The sequence below is a fragment of the Patiria miniata genome, unplaced genomic scaffold (assembly GCF_015706575.1).
Source record: "Patiria miniata isolate m_02_andy unplaced genomic scaffold, ASM1570657v1 HiC_scaffold_5, whole genome shotgun sequence".
In the NCBI taxonomy this organism is placed as follows: Eukaryota; Metazoa; Echinodermata; class Asteroidea; order Valvatida; family Asterinidae; genus Patiria; species Patiria miniata.
The window spans coordinates 17673789-17695144 of NW_024037072.1; the positions used below are offsets into that span (position 1 = coordinate 17673789).

At 40.3% G+C, this 21356-nt stretch overlaps 1 protein-coding gene across 1 annotated transcript in view; it reads right to left on the minus strand.

Moving 5' to 3' along the window:
- Window positions 1-21356, minus strand: part of LOC119741260 (thrombospondin type-1 domain-containing protein 4-like) — a 48995-nt gene that overhangs the window by 11333 nt on the left and 16306 nt on the right. Inside the window, exon 5 of the mRNA XM_038217012.1 lies at window positions 15999-16203. Coding sequence (XP_038072940.1) covers window positions 15999-16203 — 205 coding nt within the window. The remainder of the gene's footprint in view (window positions 1-15998; window positions 16204-21356) is intronic.

Sequence of the window (21356 nt, forward strand, 5' to 3'; positions counted from 1 at the left end):
GTTTGGAAAAGGCCCTTGCCCCTAAAAAAAAATACAAATTCTTCACATTTTCCTAAACTGGAAAAGCAAGGGAATGCAACTTCAAAACTGCCAACATAGTTTAACATGACTAATAGTACACAAAAATCACAAAATCCTTAACGGAACATGGAACATCCTCCATGCTCACGGTAAAAATTCAACTCCAAAAAAAATATATAATCAATTCCTGGGTAACTGTTGGGTGCCCCAGCTCAGATTGGCAGGAAATGTGTAATATTTTCAAGTGATCTTGACATTCTGCCAAGCACTGCTTCATATTGAATATACTGGCACTATGGTTATCTGTAAAAAAAGAAATCCTCATGCTAGGTTGCACTCTGACGTGAAACATATCAACCATGGCCCCAGTTATTAAAAAGATGCAAGGCTTTTTTTTATCCAAAACATTATTGATAGAAAATAATGTTAAAAATTATTTTTTTCTTTGGGTAGATAGAGGAGGGAGAGATACAATAAAATTATGTAAACTTCATATATATTATGATTGGAGCTTCATAGTATTAAGGCCATTTCACACTATGTGAAGCAAATTTAACGTGAAAGATTTGTACGACAAAGTGTGACAGAGTTATTTTCAACATTTGTAAATTCACAGTATGGAAACTTTCTGTGACAGTACCGGTAAGTGACGGCAACAAATTCAACATGTTTTAGGCATGGTATCCAGGATATAATCTTCCTTATAAAAACAATTTCCTAACGCAAAATGGAAACAATTTAACTGGCACCGTATTCGCCAAGAACAAGTTATTAAAGGCATGTTCCTGCGAATTCTCAAAATTTCTAAGTCTGGGCATCAGAAGAAAAAAATTTGACTGCTGTGATAATCACATCATTTCACAATTGACCTATCGCGGTAAAATCGCGTCAACGCAGCTTGTGAAATATTGTCCAATTTCATGATACACAAATGGCGTGGCAGGCGCAAACTCTGAGGAAAACAAAACTCAACGTACAAAATTCCATAGGGTTGTCTGAGGGGCGTGGCTAACTCGCAAACGGCGATAGGTCAATTGGTGGCAGATGTAGAAGTTAACAACAGCGAAGCAGCATCTGGTAAAACAGCAAACTCACTACCCGTTTATAGTTAGAGCCTCTCAGTCTCAACCCTAGTCAAAGTTTGGATGCATTGCAACTGGACACATTAGCACCAGACTGCCCCTACGAAATACTCTTATAAGAATCTTATAAGAATCTTATAAGAATCTTATAAGATTCTTATAAGTATTTTTTATTCAAATTAGTAAGATCTTATAAGATTCTTATAAGATTCTTATAAGATTCTTACAAGATTCTTATAAGAATCCCGGCGTGGCCTACAAAATACTCTTATAAGAATCTTATAAGAATCTTGCCAGAATCTTATAACAATCTTATAAGAATAGTCACAGAATCTTATGAAACAATCTTACGAAAAATCTTACAAATTTTTTTTAAATCTTACAAGATTGTTAAACATCTTATAAAATTTTTAAAAAAATTGTAGAAGCAAAGTATGTTGGTTGTGATCAAACTGATTTTCTGAATCTCTCAGCCTTCGTTTGAATCCAAACTACATTAGAAAATGTTTAGAATTTGAAATGCAATTCTGATCAAAATGTTTCCTCCCAACTTGGCTTGCATGAGAGGCAATAAGAATTATCATGTATTAAGTTAGGGTCCTCCCCTCCAAAAAAAAATCAGATCCAGATCATGTATGACCAGTTGTCAACTTTACTTTGAGAATTTTGTTGTTGATCTGCCTGTCAGGAAACAGATGCCTGAAGGCTGGGTCATAAAGGCTGAAAGTCTAGAAATAAATACAAGAAAACAATGAACCATGTATGTTTGGTTTTTCCCATACTTTCCCTGTTGGAAACATTGAATTAGGTACAGGGAAAGTTGTGTTGTGTCTGCGAGGGAAATAAGTACATGAGGGAGATGTAGGAAGTGGATGTTATTCATCTGTGCACCCTTGCTTGTTATTTCCCATTTGCTAACACTGGCATCTGCTTTTAACCTTGACAGATTCAAGCCATATTCCTCCAGAAGTCGTCGGGATGTAATCATTGTTGGATCTGTTTATGGCTAGATCAAGGATCATAACTCATTGTAATCAACAAGGTTGTAAGGTTACACCTCTATGTTCCAACACCCCTATGTTCCGACTGCACATATTCCTATTCCTAACCCTAACCCTAACCCTAACCGGGGGTAACACAATCTAGGTTGTCGGAACATAGGGGTGTCGGAACATAGAGCAGTCACCGGTTGTAAGGGTCTACATGTATATAAACTAAACACAGAACTGGGAAATGGAATGAAAACCAGCACATGAACTCCGTCCACGAGCAGTTGATGGCGCATTTTGACAAATTTCGGGAGTCCAGTGAAAGGGAATCACAGCGTGCGCATACTGGTTCGCAGGCCTATGGCGTGAAGTACACACAACTAATCTTGCTAATCTTATATTCTGTTTGAGTGCCAGGCATCATCGGCAATGAGTCTGAATGTCCCTTCCAGTTGTCTCCCCCAACTCTCCCTTTGTTATCATTGAGGCGTACATCATTAAGGAGTTAACATTGAATTTGTTGCAATGTTGCTGCAATTGTTAACAAATGGTATACAAAGACTGTATCTGTAAAACATACAATTTTACACAATTTTAGAAATTGTAAAGTTCTGAATGCATTTCCCATTTTGAAATTTGACAACTCTAATTTCCATACCAAATGTAGTCCTTTTAATTCACCATCACAAATTCATATTTTGTCCCAGCTTTTGAAAACACACGTACCTAGACTGTTTTGGCTTCAGGCTGTTTTTCACAACATATCAGTTTGGAAGTAGCAAGGGAACAGTTTCTTTCACTCTCACTTCCCCCACGTCACTGCCATAGATATTGCTTTATTAAGCACATCCCTGCCCTTAGCAGACAAGAAAAATGTCAAACAGCAGGCACATTTCAATGTCGCCTTGAGCTTCCGGGTTTTTTTTATCCCCTAATGGTTATACAACTCTTCTGCAAGAATGTTCAGTTTAAGGCAGTTATTATTAGTCATGGAATTCAGGAGAAGATGGATGTTTCCTATTCGAGATGCATGCTCTCCTTTGTGCGGCGTGCCTGTGTTAAACTAGTACAAGGCTGAATCATTGACAACAGTCAAAAGCTCAAGGTTACTATCTTGCTGTAAATCTTAGTAGCCTACATCATGACTATCTCTGAAGGCAAAGCACATGTTTTCCATTGATGTTGCTCGATCTGACATGTTTCCTTTTCTATGACTTTTTGCCAGGCATTGTAACACTTGAAACTCACTCCAATCAAGATAAAATTAGTCCAAAGTCTTAAAATGTTGCTGTCTGGAAACTGTATACACAAAAACTAATCAGAGTATTTTCAAAATGGAAGATCAATTTGAGTTGCAGATATCACTTTTGCAAGTTCTCAGAGAAAAGAATGAATGTGCACTTAATTAGGAAACACCTTAACATACTTTGTATGCACTAAATGTGGGTTTGTTGATGTGGGTTTCGATTTTTGACAGGTACGGTACAAATAGTAATAGTTGATCCCTGGAATGAAGAAACAGATCTCCTCAAAACTTCAGAAATGGAAAACCACATCGTAAAGGCAAATGGTATCCTTAGTTCTAGCTTTGACAACTGCCATTTTATTTTGATGTTAAAAAAAGAAGAGAATCCATAAGACCACAAGTATGCAGTTTTGGTTGGTACAGTGATAATGAAGGTTTTGGGCGGTACAGTGAGTAGTAGGATGGGCTGTTTGGGGCGGTGCAGTGACTAATGGGTTGTGTACACAATGTGTGTGTGCAACAGTTTGTTTTGGGTAAACTGAGTTGAGCTGCATCCCAGCGAATTATTGACCAACTTCAGCTCTTCCCATGTTATGCTGGAGGGTCTCATCAGCATTAAGACACTTAAAGTCCACATAGACAACAATGATGTGTACGGTATCTTGATATAGCAACAGTCCAAGAGCCACCTTTTATACATGGACACAGTTTATGAAAACTGATCATAAAATTGGTCAATTATTCATGGACCTTAAACTCTGAAGCATAAATATATATTTTAAAATTACCTTACATCCCAACGTAGCGTGCTCATTTTTGCAACGAACTTGCCCCTTATTTGGAAATGAACATAAAAATCAAGTGTGTCATATACCAGCCGGGAACAATGAAGATGAATGACTGTACTTAACAAGCATCTCTCAAATAATTACCTATTGCTGTTTCATCTCTCCCTGTTCCTGAATAAGTGCTTCAGGCACAGTTGAGTTAACTTGCGGAAGTCAATTTTTATAAAAACAGGCGCAGCAACAATTGTTTCATAATGTCCATCCGGCAACATATTTTAAACGGTATCCGACTGAACAAAAACATTTTTTTCCCCTTATATTACTAATAGCTTCCTGTGCTGAGTCCCTCTATCTCCTCTCAAATCCTGAGGGTAACAAAAATTCCAAAAAAAAACCTCTTGGGTAACTTCCTTTTGACAGAAGCGTTCTGGTGTAATTTGTGTGAATGACCTCTAACTAACCGTGCACATGACTGATGTTCCAGGGCACAGTCAGGAAAGTTACTGTGTTTAGGATGTAATAAATGTCAATTAAATTAACGGTCAGAAAATCAGTCAAGCTGCTTTTTGTTTTACTTTCGTCACTCACAATGCCTTTCTTTACAAACTTTTAAGAGTCAAATTGTCTCACTTCAGACAAAATTCTGAAAGATATCATGCCAGATATTCATAGTTCAAAGTGAAGACATGCAACACGGCTCAGAATTTAGCAGAGAACTCATCCAAAACCCTAAAATACATTCAAAACAAGTTGAACAGGACACAAATCAACAAAAGGTATCCGTGTGGTCCTTGCATATAGAAACTATATTAAATTACAGGGCGCTAACTCCCTTGCATTGACGTAGAATACTTTTCCTGTGCCCAAACATTTTGAACGATTGCACGTGATCGTAGAACATATTGAAATTAGATAGAATTTCGTCCGTTTATTAGCTCTTGTAACCTGCAAGTACACAACAATAAATGCGGCTGTACATGGCCCGCAGTTTAAGAAGTATTAAGGAACATCAGAAGCAAATATGAGCAAGTGTGCTTCGTTTTGCGCAGATGAAATGCTCAATTACTGATTTGCATCACAGTTTGGGATGTACTGACTTTTTTTTTACATATTTGTTTTGAATAAATGCAAATTACACAAATAACTATACAATATAGCTGTACACAATTGTCAGCATTTCAAATATTTAGGGGTTGCGCACAAACATGGATACGCCCAGGCCAGCAGGCTACACTGTGTATGGTGAGTTGGCTTTCCAGTAATTTGAAAAAAGTAGATAAGGCTATTGTCATTCCACAACAGCCTCTTCTTGTTTTTTTTTAATAATTACTAAGAAATTGTTACGTTAAAATGCAAATCTGATTAAGACAATCCCAATGTCTGATTATTTTTGATGTTTTCTAATTTCAAATCCATGATACTTCTGCATGTTTTAAGTGTAATGAATTAAATGTCATCTTGACAATTAAAAACGTTTCTCAATTTCTAAATTCAAGGAGCCGTTATATACATTTCTTATTGAGTCAGACGAACATAAACATTGGGTTTAAGGTAGCAACTGAGTTTGTCCACTGCAAATTTTCTGCAATTCAATCTGCTCTGATGCATCACCTATGCCAACACTGGCAACATCAGCAACAGCAACAAGACAGCACCCCGCATGAGTCTGTCACTCTGCTCTGTCCACTGTGAATTTCTGGAAGTTCAATTTACTCTGTTGTTGCATTGCCTATGCCAACACTGGCAACATCAGCAACAGCAACAAGACAGCACCCCGCATGAGTCTGTCACTCTGCTCTGTCCACTGTGAATTTCTGGAAGTTCAATTTGCTCTGTTGTCACATCACCTATGCCAACACTGCATGGCAACATCAGCAACAGCAACAAGACAGCACCCCGCATGGTCTGTCACTCTGCTCTGTCCACTGTGAATTTCTGGAAGTTCAATTTGCTCTGTTGTCACATCACCTATGCCAACACTGCATGGCAACATCAGCAACAGCAACAAGACAGCACCCCGCATGTGGTCTGTCACTCTGCTCTGTCCACTGTGAATTTCTGGAAGTTCAATTTGCTCTGTTGTCACATCACCTATGCCAACACTGCATGGCAACATCAGCAACAGCAACAAGACAGCACCCTGCATGGTCTGTCACTCTGCTCTGTCCACTGTGAATTTCTGGAAGTTCAATTTGCTCTGTTGTTGCATCGCCTATGCCAACAATGGCAACATCAGCAACAGCAACAATACAGCACTCCACATGAGTCTGTCACTCTGTCCACTGTGAATTTCTGGAAGTTCAATTTGCTCTGTTGTCGCATCACCTACGCTAACACTGGCAACAGCAGCAAGGGACTGCTTCTCTCTTGAGTTTGTTCACTGTGAATTTCTTTCAAATCTGCACTGTTTCATCAACAATGCAAACAGCAGCAACCTCAGTGCATGTGTCTGTTTAGTTGGTTCGTGAAGTTGTGATGAATTTCTTACCACTCAGTCTGCTCTGTTGAATCAATTACTCTGCACTTGCAACAGTGACTATTGGCGGCAGGAGAGTGCCTCGCTTGAGTTTGTCCACTGTGAATTTTCTGCAATTCAGTCTGCTCTGTTGAATCACCTTTGCCCACACTGTACTGGCAGCATCATGATCAACAGCAGCAAGACAGCATTCCTCATTGTTCAATGTGAATTTCCTGCAATTCAATTTGCTCTGCTGGCTCCTGTGGGGTGCTTCGGCTTCGAGTGGAACAGCTGAAGCAGTGGCAGCAGCAACAGCAATGACAACATTTCGGAGCAATGCAGGGAAAGGCCTCCACTAAAGCTGCCCGGTAGTCAGCATTGACACCACTGTATACCAGAGGGTCCACTGAAGAATTCAGTAAGAATAAAATTCTCACAAGAAGGTGCACATGAAGCAATGAATATTCGACTTTGATCGTAGACCAGGTAAGGACCAATGACATGGTAACTTCGATGATGAATGCAATGTTGAGCGTGAAAAACACAGCAGTGTTTACCACAATCATGGCAATTACCCGGCGCAGTTTTCGGTGTTGATCTTTTGATGTTACTGTTTCTGGTTGCTTTCGAAGATTCTTGACAATAAGAGCACACAGGGAGGCATTGATGAACAGACCAGCTGTATAAATGAAAATGACCAGAACCCTAGAAATGATTCCGCCGATCTTTCCTCCCCAGTGGATCGTCAGGGTCACTCCAATTCCTAAGGTTGCTGCAAGCACCCACAGTACTGCCACTATCTTGGCAGCACGACTTTTGCTGGCTACCATTCTAAATGTCAGTGGATGGTGCACAGCCGAGAATCTCTCAATGGCCAAAGCTGTGACGATGAAGTAGGATGCCAAGTTGGCTGAGCTGCCAAGAGAACCAAGAAAGAGATTGCGCACCACAGTCTTATCATCCCATATCATCCACAAGAGTTCACCTGTGAGAAACAGGCTACCTGCCACTGACAAATTGCCCAAGTAGACATTGACGATAGAGCGCATGGATTTGATGCGCCCCACAACATACAGGAAAATCACATTCATCAACAGGCCAATAGGCACCATATACTTGACGCATTCAATCGCGATGTTATTATTGATTTCCAACTGCCTGCCATAATCTTTTGCAGCCTGACCCAACTCTGAGTCCGGAGTATCAAACACTGTTTTTGTGTTATTGAAATTGCTTGTGGCATTGACATGCAAAGACGAATTGGTGGTTGCCATAACTGACTGTAAAATGAAACTTTTCTCATGGATGAGCTTGTTAGTAGTGTGTGACAGTCAACCTACAAATTCACATTACATATGTGTACATATATATTGACACATGTATGAAACTTTTTTCTTATGGCTCACAAAAACTGGAACTGAAATTTCATCTAAAATCTCATCTGAAATTTCATCTTTTTGTTCATGTCCTATCACTTTCATTACAGTGGAACGCCGCTATAACGAACACCGCAGGATCCACACAAATTGCTCGTAATAGCTATCGTTCGGTATAGCAATTTTAAAGTGGCGATGCTCCGGTACTCACTTTAAAAAAAATAGCACTCTTCAGAACTTCACCCAGCATGCTCTGTTACATGTACTTTGAACTGCCGTCAACTGAATTATGTAATTACACAATTTTTGAGCTTACTACCTACAGCGATAGGTGGCTTTCCACTTCTATTCCTTGGGGAAATGATAGCCACTTGTCACTTTATGTTTATATTTTTCAAAAAAACAATGTTCAGTATGTTTTGTACACAAAAATCGGGAGCCAAAGACGATGTTCGGTATAGCCAAAATTTTGGTATAGCGGTGTTCGGTATAATGACGTTCCACTGTACTACCAGATCTGAGAAACTAAAATGTGTAAAGCCTAAGTTTTCATATCGACATTAAGCTTATGCAGACTGCGCAGACAGTGTGCGGAACTGTCGGCGAAGTTGAACCCGTTTTTTTTTTTATGTTTCCATATATCTACATTGTTGTAGTTTGGGTCTTGTTTGTGTTGCTCTCTGCGTTGTTTACCTCGATGTGGAAACTTGGCTTGACTGAATGTGTGAACTTATAGACACAACTGTGTCTATAAAATACCCCAAAAATAATGAGTTAGTATGTGAAGGTGGTGAACTTGAAAAATGAAAAAGTGGGTCCATTTAAACCATGGTCCGTTAGCTCTCCATTGATTACATATTTGCCATTGAAGACCACTTTTTCCAAGCTTGCCGAAACTGTGTCAATTTCTGGTGTTTGAAATAAGAGGGACTTATTTTGAGGTTGTGCTTCTTCTGTTTTTGTCTGTACAAATGCACACAATCAAGGAAAGTGAAATAAATCTTGGGGAATCTCTTTAAAGAGTAAGACATTGTTCCAAACATAGAACAGTTACCTCACAAAGTTTCAGAAATGAAATCTGTATAAGTAATTGGATATTGTAGTTCCTTCTTTCTGTTCTTTTTTCTTTGAAGAATATTTTAAAATTGATGTGATGGGGTCATTGCTTTGGTTCTTGGGGAGGGGGGGGGGGGAGGGGACAACTTTAATACATTTGACCCTAATTGTTAGCCACTAGCAAAACCCTTTGATTCCCAAACTTTTGATTGGCCCAATTTTTACTTTTGTATGATGTTACTCTATAATCAACAATCAGTAGAATGGATGTGCCAGCTGCACTGGCAAAGACAAACTGTTGATTAAAGTGGATGCCATATAATGAGTTTCAATTTCACTTGATTTTACATGAAGTAGGGCTTCAGAACAGAAACAAGGAAACATTTTGCGTTATTCCAATAATTCTCATTCTGAAACAGCTTCTTCATGCAATTGTCCTTGAATCCTTGAACAGTTGAAACTTGGATTTGTTTCTCATCCAAATGCCTGTGTCATAGTCAAGTTCATGCAATGCAATATGACTTTCAGAGCAATGTAAATGTAAACTAAACAGTCAGAGAGATATCTGACACACATTTTATCAGGAAAGCGTTACAGTTTGTATTCTGTTTGACATGTTTGTAAAAAGAGAGCCATAAGGCCAAAAAAAAAAGTCTCCGGTTTCTGGTACGGAGCTTGCCCAAAAAGTGATGCGGCTACGCGGCTTTTTTTTTTTTTTACCTGATTTTTTTGCTTTTTGCTTCAAATGTGTGCTGATGACTGCAAATGGTGCCCGACTAAACTTAGTGCAAATATATGGGAGTCCAGAGAGGCCACGAAAAGCTTATTCTCGACCATAACCCAGTCTAAAAACACGTTAAAATTGTGCAGCAGCAGGATTCCAGTCAAACCAGTGAGTTTGGCGGTTTTGAGACATCATCTTTCATTGAAAAAAAAACTTTTTCATTTTGCCGACGCGCATGGCTACGGCGACGCGCGCGCATACCAGAAACCGGAGACTTTTTTTTTTTTGGCCTAAACTGTCAATTTTATCCACACTCTCATTCATTTTTCGTGTTTGGTTCAAAGTATTTTAAAAATAAGCATCACTGTCCATGAAATGTCTGGTCACACACATAATAAGTCAGTTCAAGTATGTGACATGCAAAAACAAAGGAATGCCTTTGTATAACATTTTATTTGAACAGTTTGTGACTTGAACTGGATAGCATGTTACTTAACCTGAGACGGACTTGTAGGCCAAAGGGTTTTTAATACACTCAACTAAACAACAGATAGGCCTAAATATATGGAATGACGAGGTGAAATAAAAACCAAGTGCATCAATATTAGTTGGGGCGGGGGAGGGGATTGGTAGGGCCTGGTGGCAATGCCCTAAGTCGATGATGGTGCTGATGACAACCATCTTCCCCTCATACAAAATATAATCTTTTTGTGAGATGGGATGGCCTGATGAAATGTCATGATACATGATCTGTGTAAAATTAAGTGACTTTGTCTTGTGATCTTCAGCTATCTAAAGAAAGGGAAGTGCGGGGAAAATTCCCAGAACAAGTTGTAGTTTCTTAGGTAATTATGAAAGTGACATATAAACACATGACCGAACACTATTCCAAGGTTTCTTCAAGTTTTGCAATCTGCTGTTGGATACGATTTCAGTTGCAGTTTCCTTACGATTGTATTTTCATAATATGCATCTATAGACACAACATGTGCACTAGTCCTCACACACATTTGCAGTTAACTATACTTACACTACTTTCCAAATGAAAAGGACTAGTTTGATCATCAGTAACTACGCAGAGTTGTTTTCATTAATTGTCAGTTATGGCAACTACCGACAGTGGACTTACTGATGCCCTGTGCAATATTTGTACCACACAAAATGTATCTGATACCACAGAGGAAGAGTTGGTTCAGGCTGCAAAAGATTATAATAGGCAGGTGGATATCACTAATGCCATTTTGATTGAATGCGTCAAGTATATGGTGCCTATTGGCCTGTTGATGAATGTGATTTTCCTGTATGTTGTGGGGCGCATCAAATCCATGCGCTCTATCGTTAATGTCTACTTGGGCAATTTAGCAGTGGCAGATAGCCTGTTTCTCACAGTTCAACTCATTTCTACAACATGGACTCGTGCAAGTGGAGTGCGTTTTGTCCTTCTACGTTCTCTTGCCGGCTTAGCCAACTTTGCATCCTACTTCATCGTAACAGCTCTGGCTATTGAGAGATTCTCTGCTGTGCACCATCCACTGACATTTAGAATGGTAGCCAGCAAAAGTCGTGCTGCCAAGATAGTGGCAGTACTGTGGGTGCTTGCAGCAACCTTAGGAATTGGAGTGACCCTGACGATCCACTGGGGAGGAAAGATTGGAGCAACCATTTGTTTTGTTCCTGTCATTTTCATTTACACAACCGGTCTGTTCATCAATGCCTCCCTGTATGCTTGTATTGTCAAGAAACTTCAAAGACAACCAGAAAATATTACATCAACAAATCCACACCAAAAACTGCGCCGGGTAATTGCCATGCTTGTGGTAAACACTGCTGTGTTTTTCACCCTTAACATTGTGTTCATAATCGAGGTCACAATGGCATTAAAAATAATGTGGTCTAATCTCTCTGCTTTGAATAAAATCAAAGCTCAGCTTTCAATGGTTCATTTAAACATTGTTGGGACAATTTTGTTTATGCTGAATTCTTCAGTTGACCCTCTGGTATACAGTGTCTTCAATGCTGACTACCGGACAGCTTTAAAGGAGGCAATTCCCTGCCTTGATACTAAACGCTACTGTTGCTGCTTCTGCTTCAGCTGTACCAAACAAAGCCGAAACACCCAACAGGAGCCAGAAGAGCAGATTGAATTGCAGGAAATTCACGGAACACCAAATCAAGATGGTCACTGTCTTGCTGCTGTTGCCAGTGTTGTCATTCTTGATGCATCAGATCAGAGCGGATTGCAAGACGGTCACCACAAACCAGCTCAACAGACATGCTCTCTGGCTGATGTTGCTGTTGTTGACATTGTTGATGAAACAGAACAGATTCAATTGCAGGAAATTCACAGTGGACAAACTCATGAGAAGCGGTCTCTTGCTGCTGTTGCTGCTGTTGCCATGAATGGCATATATGTAGTTGATGCAACAGAGCAGATTGAACTGCAAGACATGCACCATGAACCAACCCAACAGACATGCTCTCTCCCTGATGTTGTTGGCACTTTTGATGAAACATTTTGTTGATACATGTAGAAAAGAACAAACTGAATTCCAAGCAACTCACCGAGAGCCGGTATCAACAATGGAACAATAAGGTATAAACAAGAATGTCTCTCAGCATTTTGCAGAAAAAAAATCAGATAAAACCTGGACATATGTGGCTGAATGTAGTCCACGTAAGAAGAGTTCACTATCTACCAAAGTCACAAAAGATCTTGTCAACAATACACCACAATTTTCATGAAGAGATAATTTCCTATTCTCTCAGTACACAAAATTTACCTCTTCCTGAAAAGTGTGACGAATAACACAAAACCCAATGTGCCTAAATAAATCTCTCTTTTTAGGGGGTGGGGCCCCAAAAATGTTGGTTATTCATAGAATGATTGTCAGACATGGGAAAGAATAATGTGCAAATTTCAGACAAATTGTCCCAAAGCAACGAGGAAAAACTATTTGATTTATTTAATGTAACACTGTGACCTGAATTGTAACCATGTGACCTGAGTTTGAAAATGATTTGTAGAATTCATTAATGAATGGGCACTAGCATGTTAGTTTCAGATAATCAGTTCAAAACAAAGAAATTGCAGACAATTTTTGGTTCTAGTGTAAGCCATTATGTCAAAGGCTAAAGGTGTTGTGAAGAAACTGTAGAGGCAATTATGTTTAACTAATTAAAAGAATTTCCAAATAAAACCTCAGAGGGAAACTGACTAGGAGCATTATAATAATTTTAAAGTTGAACAAAGAAATGGACTGGAGAACCCCGCTCCACTTTTTGTTGTTCAACTTTTTTACAAAAATGTGTTTAAAAGAAGTGTCTGATAAGTCGTGAATGTTCGTGGTCCATTGGAACGTTCCATTGGAATGGCAGGCGTTCCATTGAGAACGTTCTGTGTTCCCAATGGAACGCTGGGGCGTTCCGCACATTGAATGGAATGCACTGAGCTGCAGTCCAGCTAGAACGGGGAGGGAACACCATGTTCCCAGCGGAACGCTGCACGGCGGGATATTCGCAGTCGAGGATAAGTATGTACATCTTGCGGCGCGTAACTGCAGGACTCAAAGGCGGAGTTTTCTCAAACGCACATCTTTTCTGACAAAGTGTGCATCATGAATGGTAAGCTCCGCTTTTATCATTTTCAATTTTTAGTTAGTAAAAGTATAAAATGGTACAGGTATTAAAAGTATTGTTCTTGCAACAGCATCATTTAACGTGAACAAACAATCACTGTAGTGATTGCATGTGATGTGAGGTTGGGGCTACAGAAATTTCACCACAGAAACGACATGTACATCTGATTACCAAGATTCCATCAACATTCACTTGTAACTTGTGTTAAACTATTTACCCAAACCTAAATAGGAATTTTACAATCACGTCCAAATATTACCTGAATTCTCAAAAACAAGAAAAACCTACCATTCAGTGACGCACGGGTGGCCGGGGATCGGGATGCCATTTTTCCTGACGCAATATGGGCAAATATTCTAAACTGCAGGCCCATCGTATATGTGATATGCTGGGAATGTTCCACTGGAACGCGCAATAGAACGCGTGTTTCTAACCGTTCGGCTGGACTGTTCTTTCAAAGGGATTGTGCCGTTCCAACGGAACAGTCCCCTGTTCCCAATGGAACGCCAGAGCCTTCCAGTCCGGGAACACGCCATTCCAATGAGAACGTTCACTGACTTATGAGACGCTCCCTAATCATGAAGCATTTGCAATGCATTACACTCCAATCCTCTTGCAATTAACATTTTTTCCACTTAAATCTAGATTGATGTGAGAGTGTGTGATGCAATGTACATGTACTTATTAAGTGTTAGCTAGTAGGTGTACCTGTATACACAACTTTCTTTGTAAAATGTTATAATGTAAATTTGAGTATATTGATAAATTGAAAGAGCCTGTGCATTTTTATTACCTCTCATTTACTCAAAACCGGTAGCATCATAAGCTCAAGCTGGATCGCTTGGGTCCTCAATTGACCTATCACCGTTTGCGAGTTAACCACGCCCCTTAGACAACCCTATGGAATTTCGTACATTACTTTTTATTTGTCTCAGATTTTGCGCGTTCCGCGTCCATTTGTATATCATGTAATTGGACAATATTTTAAAAGCTGCACTGACGCGATTCTACTGCGACAGGTTAATTCACTCTCATTGTTTAATTTCCATAAAAGTCTATGTGTACCTAAACTTTTATGGTGGCCCTGGAGGGACATAAGTGGTCGTGAAATTTTTGCCACAAGTCGTGAATTTTTGCGACTAGTCGTGAAATTTTTGCGACTAGTCGTGAATATTTTTGCGACTAGTCGTGAATATTTTTGCAACGTTGTGTTTTTATTCACGACTAGTCCTGAATTTTTTTCATGACTAGTCGTGAATAGGCCTATTTTTCACGACTATTTTGCGACTTGTCGTGAATAAATTCATGCCCATCGTGAAAAAAATCACGACCGGTCATGATTTTGTCGCTAAATTTTTTTCAGTAGCTTTGAGGGTTTTCATCAAACTGGCAATAGAGGGTGTTCGGCAGCATGCAGCACGTGCTATTCATGCAGTCTATGGGCTCCGTGCGTCAACGAAAGAGGGCACCCTTTTACCTAGCAACGACGTCCCATGGGCGGGACATTTAGCTCGTTGCCGCACACCGTTCCTTGTGTGTGCCGCACGTGCACCAGGGGATTTCTACTATGTACATGTACACACAGTAGTACGGCCACGCGGCAAGATGGCGTCGGTCGGTCACCCCCAACTGTTCCTTTTTTGCCGGTGAGGGGGTACTTGTGAATGGAGCGGATATAGTCTCTAATCGTTGATTGATAGTACACCGACTTTAAACAAGAGTATCAGAAGTTCCCGATTTTTTTCCAATGATGTCCAGCGTAGCACTCCGATCAATTAGAATAATGCAGCCTGCATTCGTTGCGCGCGTATCACATCACACATCACATGCATCACACGCGACAAAATAATCCATATACATGAACACATATATATACACACTTCTGTTGAACCCTTCAAGTTACTGGAAAAATATTTACGACAAAAATTCACGACTTGTCGTGACCTTTATTCTCAATTGGTCGTGAATATTTTTGCGACTAGTCGTGAATTTATTCGCAACTGGTCGTGAATATTTTTGCGACTAGTCGTGAAATATCGCGAATAAATTCACGACTAGTCGCAAAAAATATTCACGACTGCTTATGTCCCTCCATGACATAGACTTTCATTCTTTTGTTGGTGTAGAACGATTATCTGTTGTAACTTTCTGATAGCTCTAATCCTTTGAAAAATTGTGATGGTGATTGATGTGATAAGGATGTACACTTTTTTTCATTTGGAAGAAGACAGCAAACATTTACGCCATACCAAGCGATACTGAAGAAGCAGACTTTATTCCTAGAAACTCTGAATACGTGTATCATACTTGTATTGACCAACATGTTTGAATCAATTCCATTGATGAAACAGAACAGACTGAATTGTAGGAAATTCACCATGATCGAACCAACCCAACAGACACGCTCTCTCGCTGATGTTGCTGCTCTTGTGAAACTGAAGCAGCAGACTTTATCCCTAGAAACTCTGAATCTAAACTCTGAATGCATGTATACATGTAAGACCAACACGTTTGAATCAATAACATTCCCTGACTTCTCTGTTCCATTGAGAAAAGTTGTGTTGCCATAACAATAAAAGTAGTAGGCCTGAAGAGTCTTTAGTGCTGAATGTTTTCTCTTACCTCACCCCACTCTCCAGCTGACCAGGACGTGCAGGGGTCCATGTGGCATTCCTGCACTCTATCTGGCTCCAGCCTGGGGTCACAACGCTCCCCAGGCACCATGGTGATCAGGGAATGGGTCAGGGTCTGCTTGCAGGTCACCTGTCTCATCTGGCGCCCTGTGCCGCAGGTCCGGCTGCACTCCATCCACTCTGTCACTTCCCATCTGCACAAAGAAGGGAAACAAAATTCTGATAGAAACAGGGTTCCAACCCAATGACTGCAATCTGGTGTTATAGTCATGATAAGCCTACTCATTCTTCAGCATCCTTTGTTCGTGGTCTGGCTGCACTTCATCATTTCTGTCACCTCCTATCTGCATAAAAGCTGGGGTTTGAACCCAAGACCTTTTAACAACAGTTTCGGTGCCATCTACACATGAGATATATTGAGATATGTCAATTGCCATCCCATCATAGGTCTGGATGTTCCACATCCACTGTGTAACCTCCCATCTACATTAATAATAATAATCGGCATTTAAGAACGCTCTTATTAGTAAACTAAATCACAGCGCTTACAGTATTATTATTACCCCTGATCATTGGGCCAATGAAACATTCCAAATACCATCTCAGCTCCCTGGGGAGTATACAGCTCGATGCTGCCTGTTAGGCGCAAGCAAGCTAATTCAATCACAATAACCATCTCTGCCCTCACAGGTACCCATTTACTCCGGGGTGGAGAGAAGCAATGAGTGACAAAGTGCCTTGCTCAAGTGCACACGCACCATTACCCGAACCCACATGGACTCGAACCCATGGACTCGGACCCACAACCCGCAGCTTTACCCACAGACCACGAATCCAGTGCCCTTAACCACGAGGCTACAGCACTCCACATCTACATAAGAAAAAAGAAAGAGGCTCGTAGCCAGCAAGGGGTTAAGGGTGGGTAATTTTTTACATAAAAAACCCGTCTCTGTAAAAGTGGACCCTTTAATAGAAAGTGCGCAATCAATGCCACAGCTGCTAGAAATCTAAATGTGTATTTAATTGTTCAAAGCATGAATTTGAAATGTGGGCCAGTTGAAGTATTCTTTTTACAGTTATTACCATTAAAACGGACTGCTAAAATAGTGTCAAACTTGGTGTGGGCTTTTGAAATACCACCCTCCCCTCCCACTATATGGGCCGGAGAAAATCATCTGAGTCAGTGTTCGAACCCATGACCTTTCAGCTACAACACAAGGGATCTGTAGGGAACTCATGATGACATTAAGTTATTATGTCAAACAACAAGTACAAAGATGGAAGAAATAATTGGAGAAACTTGACTAGACCAAGGTTCGAACCAAAGACCTTCCTACCACAATTCCAGTGCTGAACTCACAATGAAATATGTTGTTAAAAAGTTAAAATGAGACTGACAAGACACCAGAATAAGCCACATTTTTTTCACAGTCAAATGAGGGCACCGTAACAGTACCTTTGTGGGATGCAAAGAGATGTAAATCCCTGGGTAATTGACCTAAGTTTACATTCCCCTAAGTTTACATCTCCCTATAATTAAAAAATGACATTTTTATACTCTTTAGATTTTAGATTGAAATTAAGTTGCAAAATTGCTCAAAACACTAGATATTCTTCTATTTGTACCCAGAAAATGGCATTCTTATTTATGTAGAGCACTCCGATTCACTCAAACATACGGCTCTTTCGTGCCACACTCTGCACCGTTTAAAGTTCATCAGGGCTAGAGTGTCTCAAGTTAGTTACAACAGGAATGGATGATACACCTTGTAAACCTTTCTAAAAACCTCTGGGTATCTTCTTATGACTAGAATGGGTTTAACTTTTCTTTGGAAACCTTTCATTTTCATGATTTAACAATTTATCTTCTGATTGCAATTTGCCCAAAGTGGTTTTCTAAATTCTTTCAATTCAATCACCCTCCCAGTTCCAGCAAACCCTTGTCACAAACTCCACACAAGGGACTTATACTCCACTTCACTTGATTTATGAAGTTTATGTAAGGTGTAATCCCACCTTCTACTCAAGTTGAAGTCCTTAAAGTTGGGCTTAAAAGAACTGCATGGCCAAGCACGGTGCCAGTCTCATGGGAACTTACTAAGCTAAGGGGGGAGGACAAGGAGGAGGCAAGGTCTAGACCACCCTGGAAAACGCTGGCTTCAGGCCAAACAGAAAAGAGAAAAGTGGCAGCTTGGACTACTCACAGGCAGCAGAACATGCACTTAGGCAAGACATGCATAACTTATAATGATTAATGTTCCTGGTGATTCATAGTTTATTTCTTGTCCAATTCCAAGAGATGGAGTTCACCTCGATGACTTGTTCCTGTTGTTTTTTTCGTTTCTTTTCTTTTTTTCTCCTTTTTAATTTCTTTGTAACATATTGATGAGATGCGGCTTGCTACATCCTACAGGCATGGGAAGGGGGGGGGTATGGTCTTGGTTTCAAGACGTCCTTATTGTTTCAGCACGCATGGGTTATTGGACTAAGCAGCGATTCACAGAAGCGGGCGCACTTTATACATGTGCGAACAAGCCAGGAAGTTCTTTGCATGCGGTTTGTCGACTGAGTCAGGTTTGGGGTGGGGACAGAACACCCTCTATCGGGAGTCAGGACAACATGCAACATGGGGTGTAGAGTAGGTCAATGCTGATATGAGTGCCATGTTCCCCTCTCAAAAAAAATCCTGGCCACACCCTTCTTTGCAAGTTGGCATTAACAGAGGCAATGTTACTGTGCCAAGTAATATACAGATTTTCTTGGATGATGGTCAATTTTTCTGTGCAAAACATGCCTTGGGAAGGTGGGAGTATTTTGTAGAGTCCCTTTTAAAGTCATTACTTTCAAAGACCTAAAATTCTCTTTCAGCAAAAGCGAATTTTAACAACCCCTCTTCAGTTTCCTTGACTGTAGAGATGACAGGAGTTCCTGCTGCTCCATATACGCATGGATTTCCTCAGTTGAATCCTAGTTAATCCATTAAGCTCACCCCAAGAGTATCCCCTGCTTAACCCCTTCCCTCTCCCGAGAACTAGGACTTGAAATTGAAGGACTGAATGAAGCAATACATTTGGTGACGACAGTCCTGTTCATGTGTGTCATCGGTGGAATAATGGGGTAAGGGATTTCAAGAGGGGATAGGCACAATTTCAATAGGGCTGTGAGATTGTCTCTCTACGGAGTTTCTTCCATATGTCGGGATATTGTTATATAATGGCTTGATTGTTTCTCAACATGAATGCAGCCCTACTCAAAATCACATCTGTCAGCCAATTCAAAGATAATTGTTTAAGGGTAAATTGATGTCAAGTCTCGATCATCCCATTAACACTTTGACATTTTGGGAGGGTTTGTAAAAATGCTGTTACTTTCACATCAAGGCAGATGTCCATATAGATGTAGGACCACCACTTTCTCTCAAGGGCGGATCCAGGGGGGGGCCAAAGGGGGCCATAGCCCCCTCCCCCCCCAAAAAAAAACGAAACCAATTTTTTTTTTTTTATGTGACATCGCAATAAAGGCAGGCAATGAGTACACCACCATCTTTTCCTCAAAAAAAAACATTGGTTAAAGTGGTCAGAAATTGCCTCAGATCGCACCACAGAGCATCTAGAATCCAAAATATTTTCGGGGCCCTTAAGCGGGCCCCGAACCCCACGCCGTAATTTTTTTTACCCACTTTTTTGGGGGACCAAAATTTTTTTGGCCCCCCCCCCCCAAAATTGTGTTCTGGATCCGCCCTTGCTTTCTCTCATCCCTGGGTAAAAAAATGTCAGATAAAAAATAAAATGCTCGCTTTGAAAAGAATGGATCATCATGACTTGAAGATGTGAAAATTTATATGGGGTCGCTGTGCATAAAACTATAAACAGAGGTTATGGAACAATATCATGTTCCTGATTCAAATTACACTACGGACATTTGTGAGGAAACATCACCCCTCTCGTAACAGTTGATAACTTTCTTCATTTACCTACGATCAGCCCCCTTTAGAATGCAGCATTAATGATCATCGATCATTCCCAAAATTAAAGATCAACTACTATAATTGTCCTGCTTGAGAGACTGTTAATTGCACACAACCGCAGGTAGATCTCAATTATCAATGCATATCTTTCACAACTGCCATATTGATGATCTTATTATTAGAGGAAGGACAGCAACCCAGAATTACTTTCAGGCCTCATCAGAAGCATCTTGGACCACCAATACTTCCTCTGTTGATGGAGAGTGACGGAGTTTTAAATATCTGACAGCGAATCCTAGAGATCACAAGGAGACTGCCAGGCACAATTAGCGAGGAAAACGTGGTGTATCTTAAAGGATGAGGGTACAAGGAAATTGGCAATTCCAGTACTTCATGGGAGAGGACACTCCTAATGAACCCAATCCTCATTCTAGCCTTGAGGGTTTCCACTGTTGTTTCCCATCACTTGAGTAAAATGTTAGCTTTTTACTGATCGATCAATGAAATATACAGAAAATTGGGGTTTTTTTTTGGGGGGGGGGGGGAATTTGAACTTAAATGAGAGAGTGGTTAAGGTCAGTTTGGGAATATACAACTGATTCCAGCAGTAACAAAACACCTTTTTCAAACAATTTGCACGAACCTTTAGTGTCCCAGATTGTAACAACGATCAAAAATCATGAAAAAATCATGAAAATTCTGCCTTCGAGAAAGATTCAACTCGGGTCGGTCTAGGGTCACGCCCTCTAACTTTTATGATTAGAAAAAATATACAACTTTTGCCGCCAAGAAAAATCCTGCTAGGATCAACTCCGGGAAAAAATGCAATGATGGATTGACAATGTTACTGGTCGTGATTTGCTCACTTCATCAGACATATTGCTTGACAAGCCAGGCAAGACAAAATCTGATTCACAACATAACAGAACAATGTTTACTGCTGTGATGTGGAAAACTGTATAGTTCGAAAAAAAATCCTTGGGGTGCATGGCACCCTTAGGTGGCTCCCTAGGCGAAGCCCCAGGTGCCGTGTGCCCTTTGGGTGTTAAAAAATGTCATGTTCCATATCACAGCAGTCAACAATCGCTAACTTTGTGATGTCTGTGTTTTTGTTATTCACCTTAAGTTCACTGGGAGTCAAAGGCTGGTTTTACCATTCCCCCCAAATAAATTGTGAAAGAGGGTTTTCCTTTGCTTACACACTAAGTCAGTACTCAGTACGTGTCTGCACAATTGCCCAGAAATCTCCAGGAACAGTATGTGAACAAAACAGGGCAGTGTCAGAATTTCCTCAGACGTCAGACAACAAATCAAGACTAGTGATATTTCAGACTAAACAAAACCGACAAAAAAATATATTTCTGACCCACTAGCAAATTT